The sequence below is a fragment of the Chaetodon trifascialis genome, chromosome 17, assembly GCF_039877785.1.
Source record: "Chaetodon trifascialis isolate fChaTrf1 chromosome 17, fChaTrf1.hap1, whole genome shotgun sequence".
Taxonomy (NCBI): domain Eukaryota; kingdom Metazoa; phylum Chordata; class Actinopteri; order Chaetodontiformes; family Chaetodontidae; genus Chaetodon; species Chaetodon trifascialis.
Window position 1 is genome coordinate 24,642,462 of NC_092072.1, and position 19,946 is coordinate 24,662,407.

The 19,946-nt window shown below is 42.2% G+C and overlaps 1 protein-coding gene and 1 pseudogene across 10 annotated transcripts in view; one reads left to right on the forward strand and one right to left on the reverse strand.

Moving 5' to 3' along the window:
• The window catches only part of epb41a (erythrocyte membrane protein band 4.1a), a 129,669-nt gene that overhangs the window by 90,939 nt on the left and 18,784 nt on the right, over nt 1-19,946 (reverse strand). For all 10 annotated transcript variants that reach the window (XM_070985278.1, XM_070985284.1, XM_070985281.1 and 7 more), the window contains exons 3-8: nt 11,121-11,387; nt 5,854-5,958; nt 5,638-5,680; nt 5,467-5,542; nt 4,202-4,420; nt 380-467 (exon numbers count right to left, since the gene is read on the reverse strand). In XM_070985278.1, the coding sequence (XP_070841379.1) occupies nt 380-467; nt 4,202-4,420; nt 5,467-5,542; nt 5,638-5,680; nt 5,854-5,958; nt 11,121-11,387 (798 nt within the window). The remainder of the gene's footprint in view (nt 1-379; nt 468-4,201; nt 4,421-5,466; nt 5,543-5,637; nt 5,681-5,853; nt 5,959-11,120; nt 11,388-19,946) is intronic.
• LOC139346050 (uncharacterized) lies at nt 8,761-10,238 on the forward strand (annotated as a pseudogene).

Consider the following 19,946-nt stretch of genomic DNA (forward strand, 5'->3'; position numbering starts at 1 on the left):
AAAAAATGTATTCTACTGTATTTGCAGTAGCACTGCTCACCATCATCCACAGGGTGGTAGTACAGTGTTCTAAAAGTCCATCTCTTTTTCTGATTTCTGGAGTAAAACCTGACATGTTACATGTTCTCTCTGTGGTTCAGGCTTGGCATGCATGCTTTTGTGATGCATAATATTAAAAATACTAACAGACAAAGCTGCAAACACAATGTGTCTTTTTTTTTTCTCTTTATATCTGTTCTGTTTGTTTTCATAAAGCACTGATGCGCTAAATCACACTGAGACCCAGGTTGCAAGTGTGTTGCAGGTTTTATTTGCTGTATGAAGGATACTTGGATCAAAAGTCACCATGGACAACAAGGATGACTCCTCCCGTGCTCACCTTGGCCTGGTGGAGGTCCACTCCGTACATCGAGAGTTTCTTGGCATTCTCCAGGAACATTAGGTCTGCTTGGGCTGGACTCATTGACCTGCCACAACACCACAGCAGGAATTGAACAAAATCTTTAGTTACTACTTGTTTAGTTTATGCATACACAACCTCTGGGTCTGCAAAATGAAGCCAACAAGGCTGAAGTGCCAAATCTGCAGTTCCTTAAATGGCTGCTTGAAGCTGCTTCCAAAAGCAAGTCAATCACCACAGACCCCAATAACAAAATGGCCATGCTAGTGAAAAAAAAGAAAAAAAAAATCTTAAATATTAGTATAATGAGCATACTAAAGTGTACTAGCATCCAGACTATTAAACTGTGCACTTAAAGTGGGTTAAATTGGAACAACTAATTTTGTACTCACTACACTTACATAGTATTTAAGTTGTACAAGAGTCCAACAGAAGTTGCATCAAGTATACTTAACTGTGCTAAAATGGGACAATTTTAAGTATATTTAATATACTGTAATTATACTAATTATTTTATATTTTCTCATGCTTCTTTTCTTCTTCTTTTTTTTTTTTTTTTTTAAAGATTACTTCATGGGCTTTTTGCCTTTATTGTGACAAAGACAGCTGAAGACATGACAGGGAAGAGGGGACGATGTGCAGCAAATGAGCCCCAGGTGGGCACCCAACCTGCAGCTACTGCAGTGGACTGACAGCCTCAGTATATGGGGCACACAAAATAAACAAACACAAAAAGTTATAATCCACAAATATTTCAAAAATGTGACACTTACTTATGGAGATAGATTTCTATCAAAAATAAACAAACACAAAAAGTATAATCCACAAATATTTTTACTATCCACATGCAAAGACCTCTTAATTTGTGTTTTATAAATCATCATTTGAATTAATGCAAAAGAATATTCACAAATTCACAAAAACTCCTTCTTCTTCGGCGCTACCAAATGCCATGTGTGTGTTTGGCTCAGCAGCGCCACTTTTCAAACTAGTGGCCAAAATTGCACATAAATGCTAACTGCATGGTTTCTGCTGATACACTCACAAGTATGCCACAAAGAAATCAAGGAAAGAGAGGAGTCACATTGGTAAATGGTTCACAATTGTCAAACCTGAACAGGAGTGAATTGTGGTATATATTGTAACCATACAATATAAAGCTTTCCAACATATTGTACAAATACTGGCTGTATTTGCCTCCTTGCATCCTGAGACCCATGACAGCCCTGGTGTAAAGCAACATGAACCGATTAATTGCAGTTTGAATTAACTGGTGATATTCCCTGTCTTGAGGCTGCACGGTGGCGCAGCAGGTAGTGCGCGTGCCTCACAGTAAGAAGGTTGCCGGTTAGATCCCCGGGTCAGGCGGGGCCTTTCTGTGTGAAGTTTGCATGTTCTTCCCGTGCATGCGTGGGTTCTCTCCGGGTACTCCGGCTTCCTCCCACAGACCAAAAACATGCTCATTAGGTTAATTGATGACTCTAAATTGTCCGTAGGTGTGGGTGTGAGTGTGAGTGTGAGTGTGAGTGTGAGTGTGAGTGTGAGTGTGAGTGTGAATGTTTGTTTGTCCTTGAATGTGGTCCTGCAATCGGCTGGCAACCGGTTCAGGGTGTACCCCGCCTCTCGCCCATTGTAGCTGGGATAAGCTCCAGCCCCCCGCAACCCCGAAAGGGATAGGTGGTATAGATAATGGATGGATGGATATTCCCCGTCTTGTTTGATGCAGATGTAAAAAAAAATCCCCCTCAAAAACATCTATAGAAGTTACTGTATGTACTGTACTGTTTATTTATGTATATTCTTCGGAATCTAGTTTGTGCACAATTTTAGGATTATAGAGAGTGACAGTGTTGTTGAAAATGCTTCAAACATCAATAAATCATCCAAATGTTCATGTTGTAGATCTTGTGTCGTGATCATTTTTAACATGTTTGTACTCACATGCAGGCTGTAAGCGAAACATTCAGTTTGAGATAAATGTTTACACCCAGTTCAAGTGCAAGGTGGAGATTGCTGGGACCTGTGGCAAAGTGCATGTCAAGATAAATTAGATCAGAATAGATTAATATGTGCTTCCAAAGGCAACTGGTCTTGTTTGTGGTTCTAGAAAACGTTTCGCCTCTTAGCAGTCCTAGCAGTCACCTACATCTCAAGGACAAGGGACATTCCTTTGAGGATCATAACTTACATATTTTGGGCAGAGAAGACAAATGGTTTGAAAGAGGGGTGAAAGAAGCCATCCATGTCAAACTGGAAAGACCAGGACGTGGGCTACGACACTACTTATCAGCCATCTACAATGCAGTCCTGAGATCTCTCCCCAGGCACCACAACAACCATTCCCACCAAGACTCACATGACCCTATTGCGCCACATGATGGGTGAATGACCCAACCATTATCACCCATCAACACTTATTGTGTCAGCCACACCCTGACTCATGTGACTCTAACGGCTTGCATGATGTTGCATGGAGGTGTGATCCTGCAAGAGGATAAATACCTGAGACTCCTATCCAGTCAGTTAGAACTGAAGAAGCCTTTTGGATAAGGGGCAAAACGTCTTAGAACCACACACACTCATGCAACCAGACCATCACTCTCACAGTGTAATGCACACACCTGATGATGATCAGCTGATTAGAGACGCATATAACATTCCTGGGTGCAATGCGCCACGTTTTTGCATCCAGACAGTTTGCCTGAGACCCCAACACTTCTCCTATATCCTGGCCTGCGGATATAATCCTGCATGCGTCTTTGAAACCACACACACATACCTGCAAACTAATTTCCTGTCCACTGAACAGTAAAGAAAATAAACTTGAAAGTATCAATAAATGCCCATTTGCAGCTAACTTCACTCCGCCTGTGTCCTGTTTCCAATTCCCCAACCATCTGACCATGGTTTATCTGTTCCCCCCGCCGCCTCTTTCTAAACTGTCCCAGTGCCTCACCTTTCCCAGAGTGTATTGCACTCTTTTCAGGGGCAGTAGGATAACTGTTACACACAAGGTGAAACAACTACAATCAGGAGGTGTTACTGGCATTACTGAGGTGATACTGTACAAGTTTGGTCAAAATGTCACAACTTTGTGGGTTTTAGAGTAGGTTGGACAGCAAGCCACCACACTGAGATTCAAGATGGCTCTTCAGAAACCTATGAGTGATGTCATGGAGACTACATCCATGCTTAATACAGTCTATGGTTTCATTATGAGAAAATCACTGTTTCTGTAAATGGAGTCTGGACGCTTTGACAAGACAGATATAGCAGCTGTTGCTGGTTAAACAAAAGGATCTTACTTTTTAACAAAAAGGTCTGTCACTTTAGGGATTTCCATGATGTTGTCAGACAACAATCTGAGCCTGTGGCACAACCAAGCAATTTTAGTAGATGTACGGTGCGCAAACGCACAGTGGAAATACATTGCAGCATGTTTTGCAGCTGCCAAATCCAGTGCTCTTGCTGGACCAGTTTTAAAATTGTATCCCCATAGTCACTTGGACAAAAAACATGGAAAAATGGGAAAAGCGTGTCCATAAACACATAATGATATATGACTGGAATTTCTCCTATTCATCCGGGACACTTGACCAGAACCAATTGTTTCTCACAGAAACCCTGACTGGGTAGAGTCCAGTGTGCTCCTCAGCTCAAATTTAACCAGTTACTGGTTAATGGGTGCTGGGCTATTGAAAGCAAATTTAACTGAAACTGATATCCCCAACTGACAATTTCATTTATGTAATGAATGTGAACACTTCTTCCACCACTGGTTGATTGAGGCAGTGTTCTGACCTGTACGTATGGTGCAGCTCCATCATTTTGTCCTCCAGCTCCTTGGTCTGACCCTGGGCCATTTTCATGTCCTTAGCGTAATCATTGCCGTGCACCTCAGGGTCGTACTCACCCAGCTCCGACTGCAGGGCGTAGGAGCCCAGCAGGGCCAGGGTGACGAAGGAACAGGGAAGTCGGCCCTGCAGGATGTCCTTCCGCAGCTGGAGACACAAGTAGTACCTGCAAGGCCCAGACAGCGATCACAATATGTTTGATTCATAAAGCTTATTTTCTATTTAATTTTTTAACTTTCTTTAACCTGGAGGAGCCTGTCCACATTAATTAACTGCTCTAGATACACTGTATTTCATCTCATGCCCACCAGATGCCCAAAGCTTGTAGAGGTTTAACACCAAGATGGGAACTTGTTCCTTCTGGGCTCTGGTGCCAGGAATTGGAATAAGTTACTTTTACATAACAAAATAATATGCAATAACTATAAATCATATTTTAAAAAGATGGTCAAATTATGGCAACAGGCATGAAAGTATAAGCTTACCATCCATACCAGCTTATGTGTTGCATGAATTGCACACATCTATTGTTTTAATGGTTGACTTTATTCATGACAATTCTGGCAGTTATGATATTGCTGGTAATATAATTGGACATCTTCATCATCTGCATCTTAATTCTTTACAGGTCAAGGATCTTGGACTTTTTTTGACATTTTAAAGTTGTGTTTGATTTTGGGTGTCATATTGAGAGAAGCCATCCATGTCAAGGTTGAAAAACCATCTCTGAACAGAGGGGGAGGTCTGAGACACCACCTATCTCCCACATACAATGCTGTCCTTTCATCTCTTCCAAAGAGATTAAAAAACTTAGCCTCTGAAAATAAACAACAAAGACATTGTTGTTTCACACATGGCTCAAGGAGCCTCCCAATTTCAAGAATGGGACACTAACGAGGCAGATGACTGTCGTTGACACCCAAGGGTCGCACCCTACCCCGCCTTAATGGGGGATCGTTTGCCTCACAATAGAGTGATACCATCCTTGGTTTTTGGGGGTTGGCCTCACTCAGAGGATAAATACTTGAACCTAACACCATTTCATTAGACTAGAGCTGTCCTATCTAGTCTGGTGCGCATAAATGATGAAGCCTGCTCGGATGAGAGGTGAAACATCTTCCAAGACAAACTGACAAAGTCCAGTTGCGATTGATTGAATGCCCTGAAGCTTTGTAGGAAGCAGTTAACAAATCCCTGGAATCCACACAGTACCTTGTTATGTCTTCAGACAGCTGGGCCGGGTCCGGTGGATAGAATTTCACATTGAAGGTGAAATTATAGTTGGCACCTTAAGAATGAAAACGAGACTAAGATGAAATAACTGTGAGCATGTATCAGAAACATGTTACAAAAGAAAATGATAACAGAAGGTGTACTGCTCACCTTCTACCTGCCTGCGGATCTCCTTGGTTAGGTTCATCCAAGTCTGATAAAGAAAATGAGGGATGTATCATGATGTTTGATATCATTTAATCCTTAAGCACTGAGGGTAACAGGTTAATCTAACCATGATTACATTTACATCGTTTTTCTTGTTTTATGGAATACTGAGGCGGGGATTGTTGGATTGACACTAACTAGTTACAGTCAGTGACTCACCTTCATGGTGGGCGTCTCCCAGATGGCCAGGGCATAGTAGTCCTTCTCCAGAAGGTTGAGGTGGTCACACACCTTCATGAACAGCTCCTGACCTTTAGCATGTTTCTGATACACACACATACACATACACATACACATACACATACACAAAGGGAACAAGACACAACTAAACATTTACCTTCTAATGTAACAGACCTGACATCACATACAAGACAATGTATTCAGTAATGTGCTGAACATGACTCAGCAGATAGTGAGAATAGTGCAGAGACTCAGAGAGAGCAGTCGCTTCTGCGACAGGACTGTTTAACAGCTTTCAGGTTCAAACTGAAGCAGGGACTCAACAGAGCAGGGGGTGATCTGAAATGAGATCTGAACAACAATAAACCTTTCCTGAACTATGCAGTCAGTCACAGGATATCTTCAACGAATCAATTGAATTCCAGTAGTTTCACACTTACCTTGCAGTGCTAGCAGTGCTATTGTCTGATTCTGTATGGAAGGCTTCTTGTTTGACATTGGGGATATGGTGATTATACCTTATTTTTCAATAGATTAGTTATTTCACAAAAGTACATAAATATAGTGGGGCAAGGATTTAGTGCAAGAAATAAGTAAGTGTGCACCCTGCAAGTATCTGTGTAGCTGACTTTATGTGCTTTCACCAAGGCATATCATTTATATATACAGTTGTGTTCAAAATAATAGCATGTGTTTAAAAAGGTGAGTAAACTTCAAAATTCTTCAAATAAATTGTATTTTAATGAACACAAATGCATTGGGGACCCTACACATTCTATTTCAAAGCAAGAAAACTGGAAAAAGTAATTGAATTTGATAATATTTTACAGAAAGTCAAGAAATATAATGTTCAAAAAAATAGCAGTGTTGACATCTGTCTTTACAAACTCAAAAATATACTGTATAAACTAAGAAATGCTTGAAGATTCAACTTTCCTGAGAATCATTAATTAATATTTAGTTGCATAACCACAGTTCTTGATAACTGCTTCACATCTGTGGTGCATGGAGTCGACCAACTTCTGGCACCGGTCAACAGGTATTGCAGCCCAGGACAATTGTACTACATTCCACAATTCCTCTGCATTTCTTGGTTTTGCCTCATGAACAGCATTTTTTATGTCAGCCCGCAAGTTTTCTATGGGATTAAGGTCCGGGGATTGTGCTTGCCACTCCATTACTTGAATGCTGTTTGTCTGGAACCATGATTTTGCTTGCTTGCTGGTGTGTTTGGGGTCATTGTCTTCTTGAAACACCCATTTCAAAGGCATTTCCTCTTCAGCATATGGCAACATGACTTCTTCCAGTATTCTGATGTACTCAAACTGATCCATGATCCCTGGTTTGCGATAAATAGGACCAACACCACAGTATGAGAAACATCCCCATATCATGATGCTTGCACCACCATGCTTCACTGTCTTCACTGTGTACTGTGGCTTGAATTCAGTGTTTGCAGGACGTCTGACAAACTGTCTGTGGCCCTTAGACCCCAAAGGAACAATCTTACTCTCATCAGTCCACAAAATATTACGCCATTTCTTTTTAGGCCAGTCAATGTGTTCTTTGGCAAATTGTAACTGCTTCAGCACATGTCTTTTTATTAACTTTGGGACTTCTTGCTGGTAGCTTGGCTTCACATAGACGTCATCTGATTGTAACAGTACTCACAGGCAACCTTAGATCTTCTTTGATCCTCATGGAGCTGATCATTGGCTGAGCCTTTGCCAGTTTGGTCATTCTCCGATCCATTCGAATAGCCGTTTTTCCGGTTTTGGCTGCCATTTTAAAGCGTTTGATATCATTTTAGCTGAACAGCCTATCATTTTCTGCACTTCTTTATAGGTTTTCCCCTCTTTTATTAATTTCTTAATCAAAGAACGCTCTTCTTCTGAACAGTGTCTTGAACGACCCATTTTACTCTGTTTTTCAAGGACAAATGCACAGCCAGCATATGCAGCGTCAGTTGCCTTGATCCTTAAATAAGGGCCACCTGTTTTTTCACAGAATCAATGACCTCACTAAGTGAACTCAGCACTGCTATTTTTTTGAACATGCCCCTTTCAGTTAATGATTCAGTTTCACAGAATCAGCAGCATGCACGTCATGCCTGTTGGGTCTGTTGGTTTTCTATACCTTTACTAAACCTTCTAGAAACTTACTTGCAGTGTAGAAGTTGAAATTCTAACAAAAACAGTGATTTATCTTTCTAGTGATGTGGGACTGCTATTATTTTGAACACAACTACACATGGAATAACCTACATGCAGTTGGACAATGTCTTATTACTCGCATATTACATTTGATGATTTAACAAGAAGGCACACATCATTAATAACATACTGAATGTCATTTCATAAAGTTTATAATGTTTTTTCAACTTAATAACTGATAAAAGAGTTTTTTAACTGTGCCATTTTAACAGATCTTTAAGTTGGTTTGTTATTCAAATTGTTCTAAACTGCACACATTTTCACTTCTGAAGGTCTATTCTAGGTATTCACTTTAAGAGGTGGACATGTGTATATCAATAGTCTTCAAACCACTGTACCAATTTGAACAGAGAACCAGTCTGTACAAAATCAAATGACTGTTTTGAGGAATATAATGTATTAATTTTCCAAGATTCTGATTTAAGATAACACTTTATTAATCCCCCAACCAAACATGTTATTTTGCTGTCTCTTGTTTAAATGAACTTGTGAAATTTGCTCTCATTAGTTTGGTGGAGGATGTTTAGAAACTGTTAAATAATTTTTTATGTTAAAATAATCAATGTCTATGCTAGCAGTAACTGGATGGATTGAACTCAGGGTAAGCAAATCCCTGATGTCTTTGTTACTTTGACTCTGTGTGACACTTCAAATGATGTGGGAAGAGGCAAGGATGGAGAGGCAGTCCCCTTTTTTACAAAACATTGACAAGAATTCAACCATTGGTGATAAAATTCTGAACCCTCGCAAACCAGGTAAATTAATTAATGGGAATTAAAAGTGTACATTTGGGTTCCAGCTTCTCAAGTGTGATATTTTAGACTATATATTAACAATTTTGTAGACTAAACAAATAATCCATTAACAAGTCAATTAGTTAAGTTGCTAATCGGCTATGTGACTTTCGACACAACAATAGTTTTCTTGAGGATTTCCAGCCAGGATTTAGGGTGCATCATAGCACAGAGACAGCACTGGTTAAAGTTTCAAATGACCTTCTAATTGCATCAGATAAAAGACTTGTCTCTGTACTAGTCTTATTAGATCTTAGTGCTGCACTTGACACCATTGACCATGGTGACCAAGGGAACTGCGCTAAACTGGTTTAAATCCTACTTTTCAGATTGCTCTCAGTTTGTACACGTTAATGATGACTCCACTGTGCTCGCTAAAGTCAGCTACGGAGTACTGCAGGGTTCTGAGCTTGGACCAATTCTATTCACCTTATATATGCTTCCTTTAGGGAACATTATCAGGAAGCACTCAATAAATTTTCATTGCTATGCAGATGATACCCAGCTATATATATACATACATATCAATGAAACCAGAAGAAACTAATCAGTTAATTAGACTACAAGTGTGTCTTCAGGACATAAAGGCCTGGATGACCTGCAATTTTCTGATGCTAAACTCGGACAAAACTGTTATAGTTACATATAGTTATATATAGTTATAGTACTAGGCCATCTACACCTTAGAACTCACTTTCTGATGACATAGCAGATATGGATGGCATTGCGCTGGCCTCCAGCGCCGCTGTAAAGAATCTGGGAGTTATCGTTGATCAGAACATGTCCTTTCACTCCCATGTAAAAGAAATTTCAACAACTGCCTTTTTTCACCTATGTAACATTGCAAAAATCAGGCACATCCTGTCTCAAAATGATGCAGAAAAATTAGTCCAAGCATTCGTAATTTCCAGGTTGGATAATTCTTGCAATTGCAATTCCTTAATATCAGGCTGCCCAAATTCGTTGCTGAATATTCTCTAGTTGCTCCAGAATGCTGCAGCACATGTTCTGACAAAAACGAAGAAGAGAGATCATATTTCTCCGATATTAACCACTCTGCACTGGGTCCTGGTAAAATCAAAATAGAATTTAAAATCTTCCTCCTGACTTACAAAGCCATAAAGCTTATCTTAAAGAACTCATAGTACCTTATTACCCCACTAGAACACTGCGTTCCCAGAATACAGGCTTACTTATGGTTCCTAAAGTCTCCAAAAGCAGAACAGGAGCCAGAGCATTTAGCGATCGAGCTCCTCTCCTGCGGAATCATCTTCCAGTCCTTGTCCAGGAGGCAGACACTGTCTCTACATGTAAGAGTAGGCTTAAAACTTTCCTTTTTGATAAAGTTTATAGTTAGGGCTGGCTCAGGCTCATCCTGGACCAGCCCTTAGTTATGCTGCTATAGCATTAGACTGTCGTGGGACCTCCAAAGATACACCGAGCACCTCTGTCCTTCTCTCCCTCTCCATCTGCACACTTTCATGTCTTACCACGGCATGTTACTAACTTAGCTTCTTTCCTGGAGTCTCTGTGCTTTGTCGTCTCGCAGGTTCCCATGGATAGTGGCTGAATCTGGATTGTAGATTACAGCTATGTCTCCCACCATGGCCCTGCCTGACATCCACTGCAACTGCTACTACGATTATTACATCCACTGTCACTGTTACTGTGATTGCATTTCTATCAGTCTCTCTCTGTCTGTCTGTCCCACTCTCTCTCTCTTGCTCTCTCTCCCTCTCTGATTCTGTCTCGGTTGAGGCAGATGGCAGTCCACCCAGAGCCTGGTTCTGCCTGAGGTTTCTGCCTGTTAAAAGGAAGTTTTTCCTTGCCACTGTCACCAAGTTCTTGCTCATTAGGGAATTGTTGGATCTCTGTAGATAAAAGAGCTCGCCCTGTACCAACTCAATATGGAAAGTGTCCTGAGATAACTTCTGTTGTGATTTGGTACCATACAAATAAAATTGAATTGAATTGAATAAATAACGAAAATAATCAAAACCTGCAGCTCCAATAAAAATGAAACGTACTTGAAAATAAGTCTAATACGACAATAATTGCTTTATAGTCTGTATATAACAGTATTTATGACACGTTAATACTTTTAAATGGTTATGCTCTGATACTTTCAACAGAAGCCTGGCTGCCTGTATTAAAATGAAATAATTTAACCCAATGAAATGTAATTTTCATTTTGGGTGCGCATGATGGATGAAGAAATTAAAATGAAAAAGGCTCTTACATCCAGCTCACACTCATATAGAGTGTTATCCAGCAAGCTGACTTTGATCTGCATGGTCTTGGGTCGGCGTGGAGCTCTAGGAGCTTTTGCCTCCTCCTCGGCCATTTTCTCCACCTTGTCTTCCTTACTGCCTTCTTCAAGACCAGACTCCTTCAGCTCCTCCTTCTCCTCTTTTTCCAGGGCAGCCTGCTCCCCTCTCTTCTTGTTGTTCTCTTTGCCGTTTCCAGCCTCCTCCACCTCAGCTTCTTTCTTCTGTACCTGGACAGCCTGACAAAGACAATTACAATGTGATCTACACTCCCTTTATATGTCCTTGCAGCAAACTTCATCTTAACTAAAGACATCTATCTATTTACAATCAAGTTAAATAGTTCCAGTGGCATAGGTAAACGCATAGATATGTATACCATTTTAACAAAGGATATTAGGGTTAAGGATATGTAAATATCGTGAGCCGAAATCAAATGGAAACAATTTTGTGAATGCCGCATAAGTATCTTGATGCAACAGGTGCTGCATCAACCATCCTAAAGACGCCTCAACCTCTGCAGTGTTTCCCTTATACCTTGTTTCCACAGGAGACTGAATGCATCCAGTGTGACACTAACAGTAGGACTGAAACTGCCTCCACTGTGCTGTCGACATGTCGTTGTTTTTTTTTTTAACCATCGAATGTATATCTACCTGACCAGTACAACCAAGTGATTGCAGATACAATGAAATACTGCATTGGAAGAACAAATTACTGACATCATGCACCAACTGGATTTAATGAGCTGAAGCTGTAGTATAATTTTTCTAGCAGATATGTGATGAAAATGAAGAAATTTCCTGTGAAAATATATACACTGGTCATATGTTGAGCACTGTTTGAAACAACAACTCACAATCATGTATTCTTTTACAACTAATAATCATGTGTTTAACTATAACTATCAATGAACTGATTGTTCACATAACCTCACAATAACCATAATGTAATCCTAGAGTGCACTTAATGAAAATATTATTCTTATTATGCTTTTATTATTCTTAAAAAAAAAAACATCACAGACAATGGCTACGAAATAATGGTGTAATTTGAAACAGAAAGTGAGAAAATAAAAAAGGGCATGCCCCAAGGATGACCTCATGCTGATAAAGCATCAGACAGGGAAAATAGGGGAAAACCAAAGAAGAACAGCGGCCAAGAAATAACCAAATGTTGTATTGCATCAAGGACTTTGGAAAACACTTCGGGGAGGTTCTAGAGGTGTGGAAAACCAGTTCCAAATTGTATAAAAGACAGACAACCAGCCATTTTGAATCAAAACTCTTCTGGTTTGCCTTTGTGTGCATTTTGAGCAGGTTCTCCTTTCTTGCCTGGCGCTAAAGTCTTCACTATCCAGAATCCTGACTCCTGCTGATGTTACTGAACATCATCAAGAAGATTTTTCTGAACAATTGAACACAGCTGAAACTTTTGATTTTGGTCCATGTGGCTTGGGACTTCGGTTCCAATACACCACAAAGCCACAGATATCTTCATGTCATCACTTCTGGTTAATAAAGTAAAGCTCCTCTCAGACGTTCATTCTTTGCATAAACCTGATGGCAATTTAACTTGCCATTATCTATCTAAAAATCTCAATATCTAAATAATCCCCCTGGTGACTGTCACATTAAATTCATAAAGGCAGTTTTATTAGGTTGGACTTAAAACATTTCCATACCACTTTCAATGTGGCAATTGTCTGAATTGAATGGCATCTGATTAACATAAAAACTGCACAACAACAACATGCAGAGAGAAAGAGTGAGAAATCTCTGACTTATCTTACTGCCTTATCTCTAATATCTTAATTTATAGTAAAGACAATAGAATCAGTTCAATAAACAAATAAAATAGCAATAAATAAACCCATTGATTTTTACCCTTGTAATATTCTGACAACAATCTCTTCCTACATTTATTCAATTTGTAGGTCAGCAAATAGAAATTAAAAGCTAATATTTGGACAGTGCAATCAGAGAGAGTATGCTTTCTTGAACAGGTAGGTTTTGAGTCTGCATTTGAAGTGAGGAAGAGAGTCGAAGTTACAGATGTCCGATGAGTTCCAGAGTTGGGGAGCAGAGCTGAGCCCATGGTGCTGAGGCAGGCAGGGAGCACAGTAAGGTGGACCTGAGGGAGCGGGAGGGGATGGCGACATGGAGGAGATCTGACAGATAGGGAGGGGCGAGGTTGTGGATGGCTTTGAATGCACACAGAGGATATTGAATTCAATGCTGAATTTGGAGTTGCAGAAGGAGGGGGGTGATGTGGTGAAAAGAGGGGCTGCATATATAGTTTAGACCACACAATATACATTTAATGTGCAGTTGAAGACAAAATGATTAGCCCCCCTACAGAAATGTCATTGTTTTAAAAGTATTTCCCAAGTGCTTTTAAGCAGAGCAACACATTTTTAACACAGCTTTTTTAGACATCCTAGTTTTATTTTGGATGCTTACATTTTAGTTTGCACACAGAAATTAAAATATTCCACAAAAAACAAAAACTACCAGGGTCAAAATTATTAGCCCCCCGGATCTTAATAGTCAATTGTGTATCCTTTTTGCTGGATAACAGCCTGCAGTCCTTGTAGTTTTGTAGTTGTAGTAGTTTTTGTGTTATAGTTTTCAACAAGTCTCTGACACTTCTTTTGAGGAATCCCAGCCCATTCTTCTTTGCCATATTTCTCAAGCTCCTCCAGATTTGATGGCCTTCTGGCTTGGACGTTCGACTTTAGGTCACCCCACATATTTTCAATGGGATTTAGGTCAGGGCTTTGTGCAGGCCACTCAATTACATTCACTTTGGTCTTCTGGAGATAGTTCTTCACCAAGGGAGACATATGTTTTGGATCGCTGTCATGTTGGAAGATGAACGACCCAGACCCAGTTTTACTGCTGACTGCTTAAGGTTTTCTTTCAAAATCTCCACATATCTTTCTTTGTTCATGATTCCTTCCACTTTGACAAGATTTGCAATTCCAGATGCACTGAGGCATCCCCACAGCATAATACTCCCACTACCGTGTTTCATTGTGGGGAGGGTGTTCTTTGGGTTATATGCCTTTCCTTTATTTCTCCAAACATAAGCATTGTCTCAATGGCCAAAGAGCTCTAGTCTCATCAGACCATAGGACACGCTTCCAGTATGTAAAATCTTTCTTCAGGTTGTCCTGAGCACACTTAAGTCTGGCTTGAAGGTGTCTCTTCTTCAAAAGTGGAGTTTTTCTTGGTCTGCAACCTCGCAGTCCATTCTTGTACAGAGCACTAATGATTGTCTTCTTAGAGACTACAATTTCTGATGTAGCCAAGTCATTCACCAGTGTCTTGGCAGTTGTTCTGGGGTCTTTAAACACATCTCTGACTAATTTTCTTCCAGGGTCTTTAAAATCTTTCACTTCCTACCTCTGCCAGCCTTGTTTTGTACTGTGTGGCTGTCTTTGAATTTCTGGATTATACTTCTCACTCCACTTCCTGACACTTGGAAATGCTTGGATAGCTTTGTATATTCTTCTCCTGCTTGTGCATCAATTATTCTTTTTCTGAAGTCCAAACTGATTTCTTTAGTTTTCGGCATGGTGCTTTCTGAACTGACAGCTCAATGACCCATACTGAGGCTTTTATACCACGTTTCAACTTAATTGTTGAGTGAAATCACCTGATTCACCTGATCACCTTTAAGCCCATCACCTGTGAAGTTGAAGCACATCATTGCACAAAAGTGGTTTGAGCAATGACTGAATAAATGGTCATTTCTTAAAGGGGGCTAATAATAATGCCCCTGGTCATTTTAGTTTTTTCTTAAATAATTCTCTTTTGGTGTGCAAATATAAATAATTTGCACCTTCTAAAGAAAACTGGTATGTTCAGAAATGCCACGTTGAAAATTCCTTGCTCTGTTAAAAAAGTACATGGGAAAATCTTGAAGAAACTTCAGATTTCATGGGGAGCTAATAATTTTGACCTCAACTGTAGATCAAATAATGTTTTTCACATATGGCTGTTTCCTGTTATCAGCAGGTTGCACTATGAATATGACTCGATACTGACATGTATAAGGCCTGGACTACAAAATAGGTTAAGTTTGGATATTGGACAATGTACAGTGAAGCTACAACAGCATCTTGTTTCCATGCAAAACATCATCAACATTCCAGGAAAGCTTAAAAGCTTCGCAAGTAAGCATAATGATGAGAGTAATGTGTGTACCAAATTTGGTGAATATCAAAGCAACTTTTTTTCTAATGATGGCCTGCCATGGATTAGGGGCGTTATGGAGCCTGCTAAACACTCACATGACCAACTGCTGTATGTTCTTACAAACATTCTCATTCTTGTTTACAGTTTCTGACATGTGTGCCAAGTTTCATGAGGTTGAGAGTGTTTGAAGATTGAAAGACATTAGAGGATGCTACAGTGCAGTGACATGTCCAAGCCCAATTACACTATCAAATTGAAACCTTTACTTTACCTTCATAATGATGAGAGCAATTATTCCACCAAATCCCATCAAAGTAACTTTATCCCAACCCTGGTGTGCAGCTGGGGGCACTGTGGAGCCCGCTGGCCATGCTTAAGCCCAGTCACTGCAGAACTTTTTCATTTTCACCAATTCTGATGTGTGTGCCAAGTTTCGTGCATTTTCAAACATCTCAACTACCTGAAAATATATTTCCACAGCAGAAACATAATAATAATCTCTACAAAAACAATAAGTTCCTTGGACCTTATGTGCCAGACACTGGCCTTGGAGACCTGAGTGCTCAGTGGCCTACGAGAGTCCCATCTTAACATCCTGTCATTCAGTGGTTTGTGCTCTAATAACGTCAAACGAGTGAAATTGATGGGAGTCATGTGATACAAACGTTTGAGTAACTTGTCGTCCGGGCCCTACTGTTTTTGGTCTTTTTATCAGACATAGGACAGCATAGGGGAACAGGAATCAGGGGCCAGAAGCACACAGAAGAAGGATAATGCCAAGCACTCAGAGAAAGATCACCCACACAATGAAGTCTGCTATGGCTGGAGAAGTTAATTCCCTCCAAAACAGTCAAGCCAGCATGATGGACAAGATACCTCCACTTCTGAGTCATGTGGAGGCTGACTGTTTGGTCAAAAGAATAGCTAATTAACTGAAATAATCAGAGTTGTTGAAGCCTCCTTCAACAAAAAGATTGACAGAGTTTTTAAGAAATTAGAGGTTCCTTCTTCCAAAATAGCTGCACTTGACACAGATTACCTCCAGACTCTCCAGTGGTATTCTCCAGATTGATCTCCAGTATCCGACCTCACCTGTATCCGACTACTCCTTCCGTCCTAGCCCTGTGTCTGCGGGTGTGCAGATCTTACCGCCTCGGTGGTTACAAAAAGCAGGTCCCTCCTCTGAGAGTGTTTTCGACCTCGCCGAAATCTGTCAGTGATTTCCGCGCTCGATCCGCTCTTCTCACACTAACTCTCTGCTCAGTACGGCAGTGTTGCTCCAGTTGTCCGTTGTTCCATGTTCTCAGTATATCGGCCGGCACTGCAATTGGGTCAATCTGGCCAGACATGGACCCAGCACAATCGGTCCCTACTGAAAGCCGCTTGGATTGGATAGAGAGCGCAATCCAGCGGCACGAGGCCATGATGGCAGCCACCTCTGCGTCACATGAGCAGACGATGGGGGTCTTCGTGGCCCAGATTCAGTGGCTGGTGGAAGTGCTTGAGCGCCTGGCGATGACGGGGGCATTGTTGCGGGCCACCGCTGCTGCCGCTGTGACTGTCGGTCTCGAGCCCAGAGTTAACCCTCCTGAGCGTTATGACGGGGATCCTGAGACCTGCAATGCCGTCATCACCAGTTGCTCGATTTTCTTCTCGCTGCAGCCTCAGACAGTTGCCGCCGAACGGACCCGGGTGGCGTTCGTGGTGAATCAGCTGACCGGGAGGGCGCGTCTATGGGGTACAGCAGAGTGGGAGCGGAACACACCTGCCTGCGAGTCTTTCCAAGCCTTCGCTGACAAGCTACGCAAAGTGTTCGGCCAGGGGTCCCGCTCCGCCGACACAGTTCCCACGCTCCTAAATTTGCGCCAGGGCGCACAATCCGTTGCCGACTACTCCATCGACTTCCGCACTCAGGGTCGTCTGAGTGACTGGAATCCGGCGGCCTTATGGGATGCTTTCCTTCATGGGTTAGCAGAGTACAGCGGATGAGCTCATCTCCTATGACCTGCCAGCGACTCTTGATGGCATCATCGAACTGCCGGCTCGGATTGACAACAGAGTTCAGGCTCGTCGTCAGGAGAGACGCCAGACTGCCGCGACGCACTGCAGCCCTCCGTGCTCCGGGGGAGGGTCCGCCAGCTCTGCCCCCACTTCCACTTTCGTCACTTCGCCGTCCCCCTTCCAGAGCCTATGCAGCTGAGGAGAGACAGCGTCGTCGCCAGGGGTACCTCTGCTTGTACTGTGGGGAGGCAGGACATTTTGTAGCCCGATGCCCAGCAAAAGACAGGGCTCACCAGTAGAGGGGGCAGTACTGGTGAGCCGCGCCTCTGCATCATCCTCCTCCTTTTCGTCACGGCCACTGCTCCAGACGCGACTCCTGCTGCCAGGCTCCAGCCACACTTTGGCTACATTCGTGGACTCTGGGGCTGACGCCAGCCTGATGGACATGGGTGGAGCTCAAGCCTCTAGCCAAAGCCATCACTGCCAGTGCCTTGGATGGCCACATACTTGGGCAAGTAACCCATCAAACAATACCTTTACATATCTTGCTTTCAGGTAACCATCATGAAACACTACAGTTTCACATCCTGTCCTCACCATAGATTCCCCTTATTGTAGGTTACCCCTGGCTCAAAAGACATAACCCCCATACTGACTGGGAGACGGGTCTGTCACCAGGTCTGTTTAAAGGAAGCCAGCTTTCTGCAGGGAGCCTCACCCCCACCTGAAGCCCTGGGCATCTCGAACGTCCCAGCTGAGTATCACGACTTAAGAGAAGTGTTCAGTAAGGCCAAAGCCACCTCCCTGCCGCCGCACCGCCCATACGAATGTGCTATTGAGTTACGCCCAGGCACAGCCCCACCCAAGGGTAAGCTGTACTTCCTGTCCGGCCCTGAGAGGGAGGCCATGGAGGCCTACATCAATGACTCCTTGGGGGCAGGGGTCATTCGGCCATCGTCTTCACCGGCGGGGGCGTGGATCTTCTTTGTGGGCAAGAAGGATGGTTCCCTGAGACCCTGCATCGACTTCCGTGGACTCAATGAGAAAACAGTAAAGAACCAGTACCCCCTTCCTTTGATCTCATCAGCCTTCGAAGTCTTGCAGGGGGCCGCCATGTCCACCAAGCTGGATCTCTGCAACGCCTACCACCTGTCAGGATCCGGGAGGGAGATGAATGATGAAAACAGCCTTCAACACACCCACGGGGCACTACGAGTACCTAGTGATGGCATTTGGCCTCACTTTAAGGTTCTTTTATTAGTTTTCAAATATCTTAATGGTCTCGGGCCTTCTTTTTTATCTGACCTTCTTTTATCATATCAACCCTCACGGACCCTGAGGTCCTCCGGCTCTGGCCTCTTAACCATACCAAAAGTAAGAACCAAAACACACGGGGAGGCGACTTTTAGTCATTATGTCCCCCGACTGTGGAACAGCCTGCCGGAGAACCTCAGGGTCGCAGAGACTGTTGATGTTTTTAAAAAGATGCTCAAGACTCACTTTTTTAATCAGGCTTTCAATGATATGTTTGATTTATCTAATTCCTTTAATCAGGCTTCTTATCTTATCATATTTTAGCTGTATGTTTTAATGACATGTTTATTTACTATTTATTTCATTTACTAATTTTATTTATAGTTTATCTATCATTTTCATTTATAGTTTATTTACTATTTATTTCGTTCACTCATCTCATTTCATTCAATGCTCATGTTTTATATGTTGTATTATTGTACCCTATTTTATTTACTTTGCTTATTATCTTATGAACTTTTCTTCTTAGATTCTTAGTGCCCTGCCATGTCTCGTTACCCCTGCTATTGTCTGCAGTAAGAATGTGTGTGTGTGTGTGTGTGTGTGTGTGTGTGTGTGTGTGTGCGTGCGTGCGTGCGTGCGTGCGTGCGTGCGTGCGTGTGTGTGTGTGTGTGTGCGCGCACGTGTGCATGTGTGTATGCATGTAGTTGAGGGTGGGTGTTATACGGAGGGTGGGAGGGATGGGTTTTTATTGTCGCTTTATATTGATTTATATTGTTTTTTAACTCCTGTGAAGCACTTTGTGTTGCATTTTATTATGTATGAAAAGTGCCATATAAATAAAGTTTGATTTGATTTGATTTGCTTAACGCCCCGGCTGCTTTCCAAGCCCTTGTCAATGACGTTCTGAGAGACATGCTGAACAGATTCGTCTTTGTTTATTTGGATGACATTCTCATCTTCTCCCGGACCCGCGATGAGCATGTGCACCACGTCCGAGTGGTTCCCCAACGCCTGCTGGAGAACTCGCTCTTTGTCAAGGCTGAGAAATGTGAGTTCCACTCACCCTGTCACCTTCCTGGGGTACATCATTTCCCCTGGGAGCATCCAGATGGATCCTGCTAAAGTCTCTGCCGTGACGTCCTGGCCTGTCCCCACCTCTTGTAAGGAGCTACAACGTTTCCTGGGCTTTGCCAATTTCTACCGCCGGTTCATCAGGAACTACAGCTCCGTGGCAGCTTCCCTGATTGCCCTGATGTCGGTGAAGGTGGGGTTCCAGCGGACTCCAGAGGCGGCTAAGGCATTCCAGACCCTGAAAAACCGGTCCACCTCAAGAGTTCG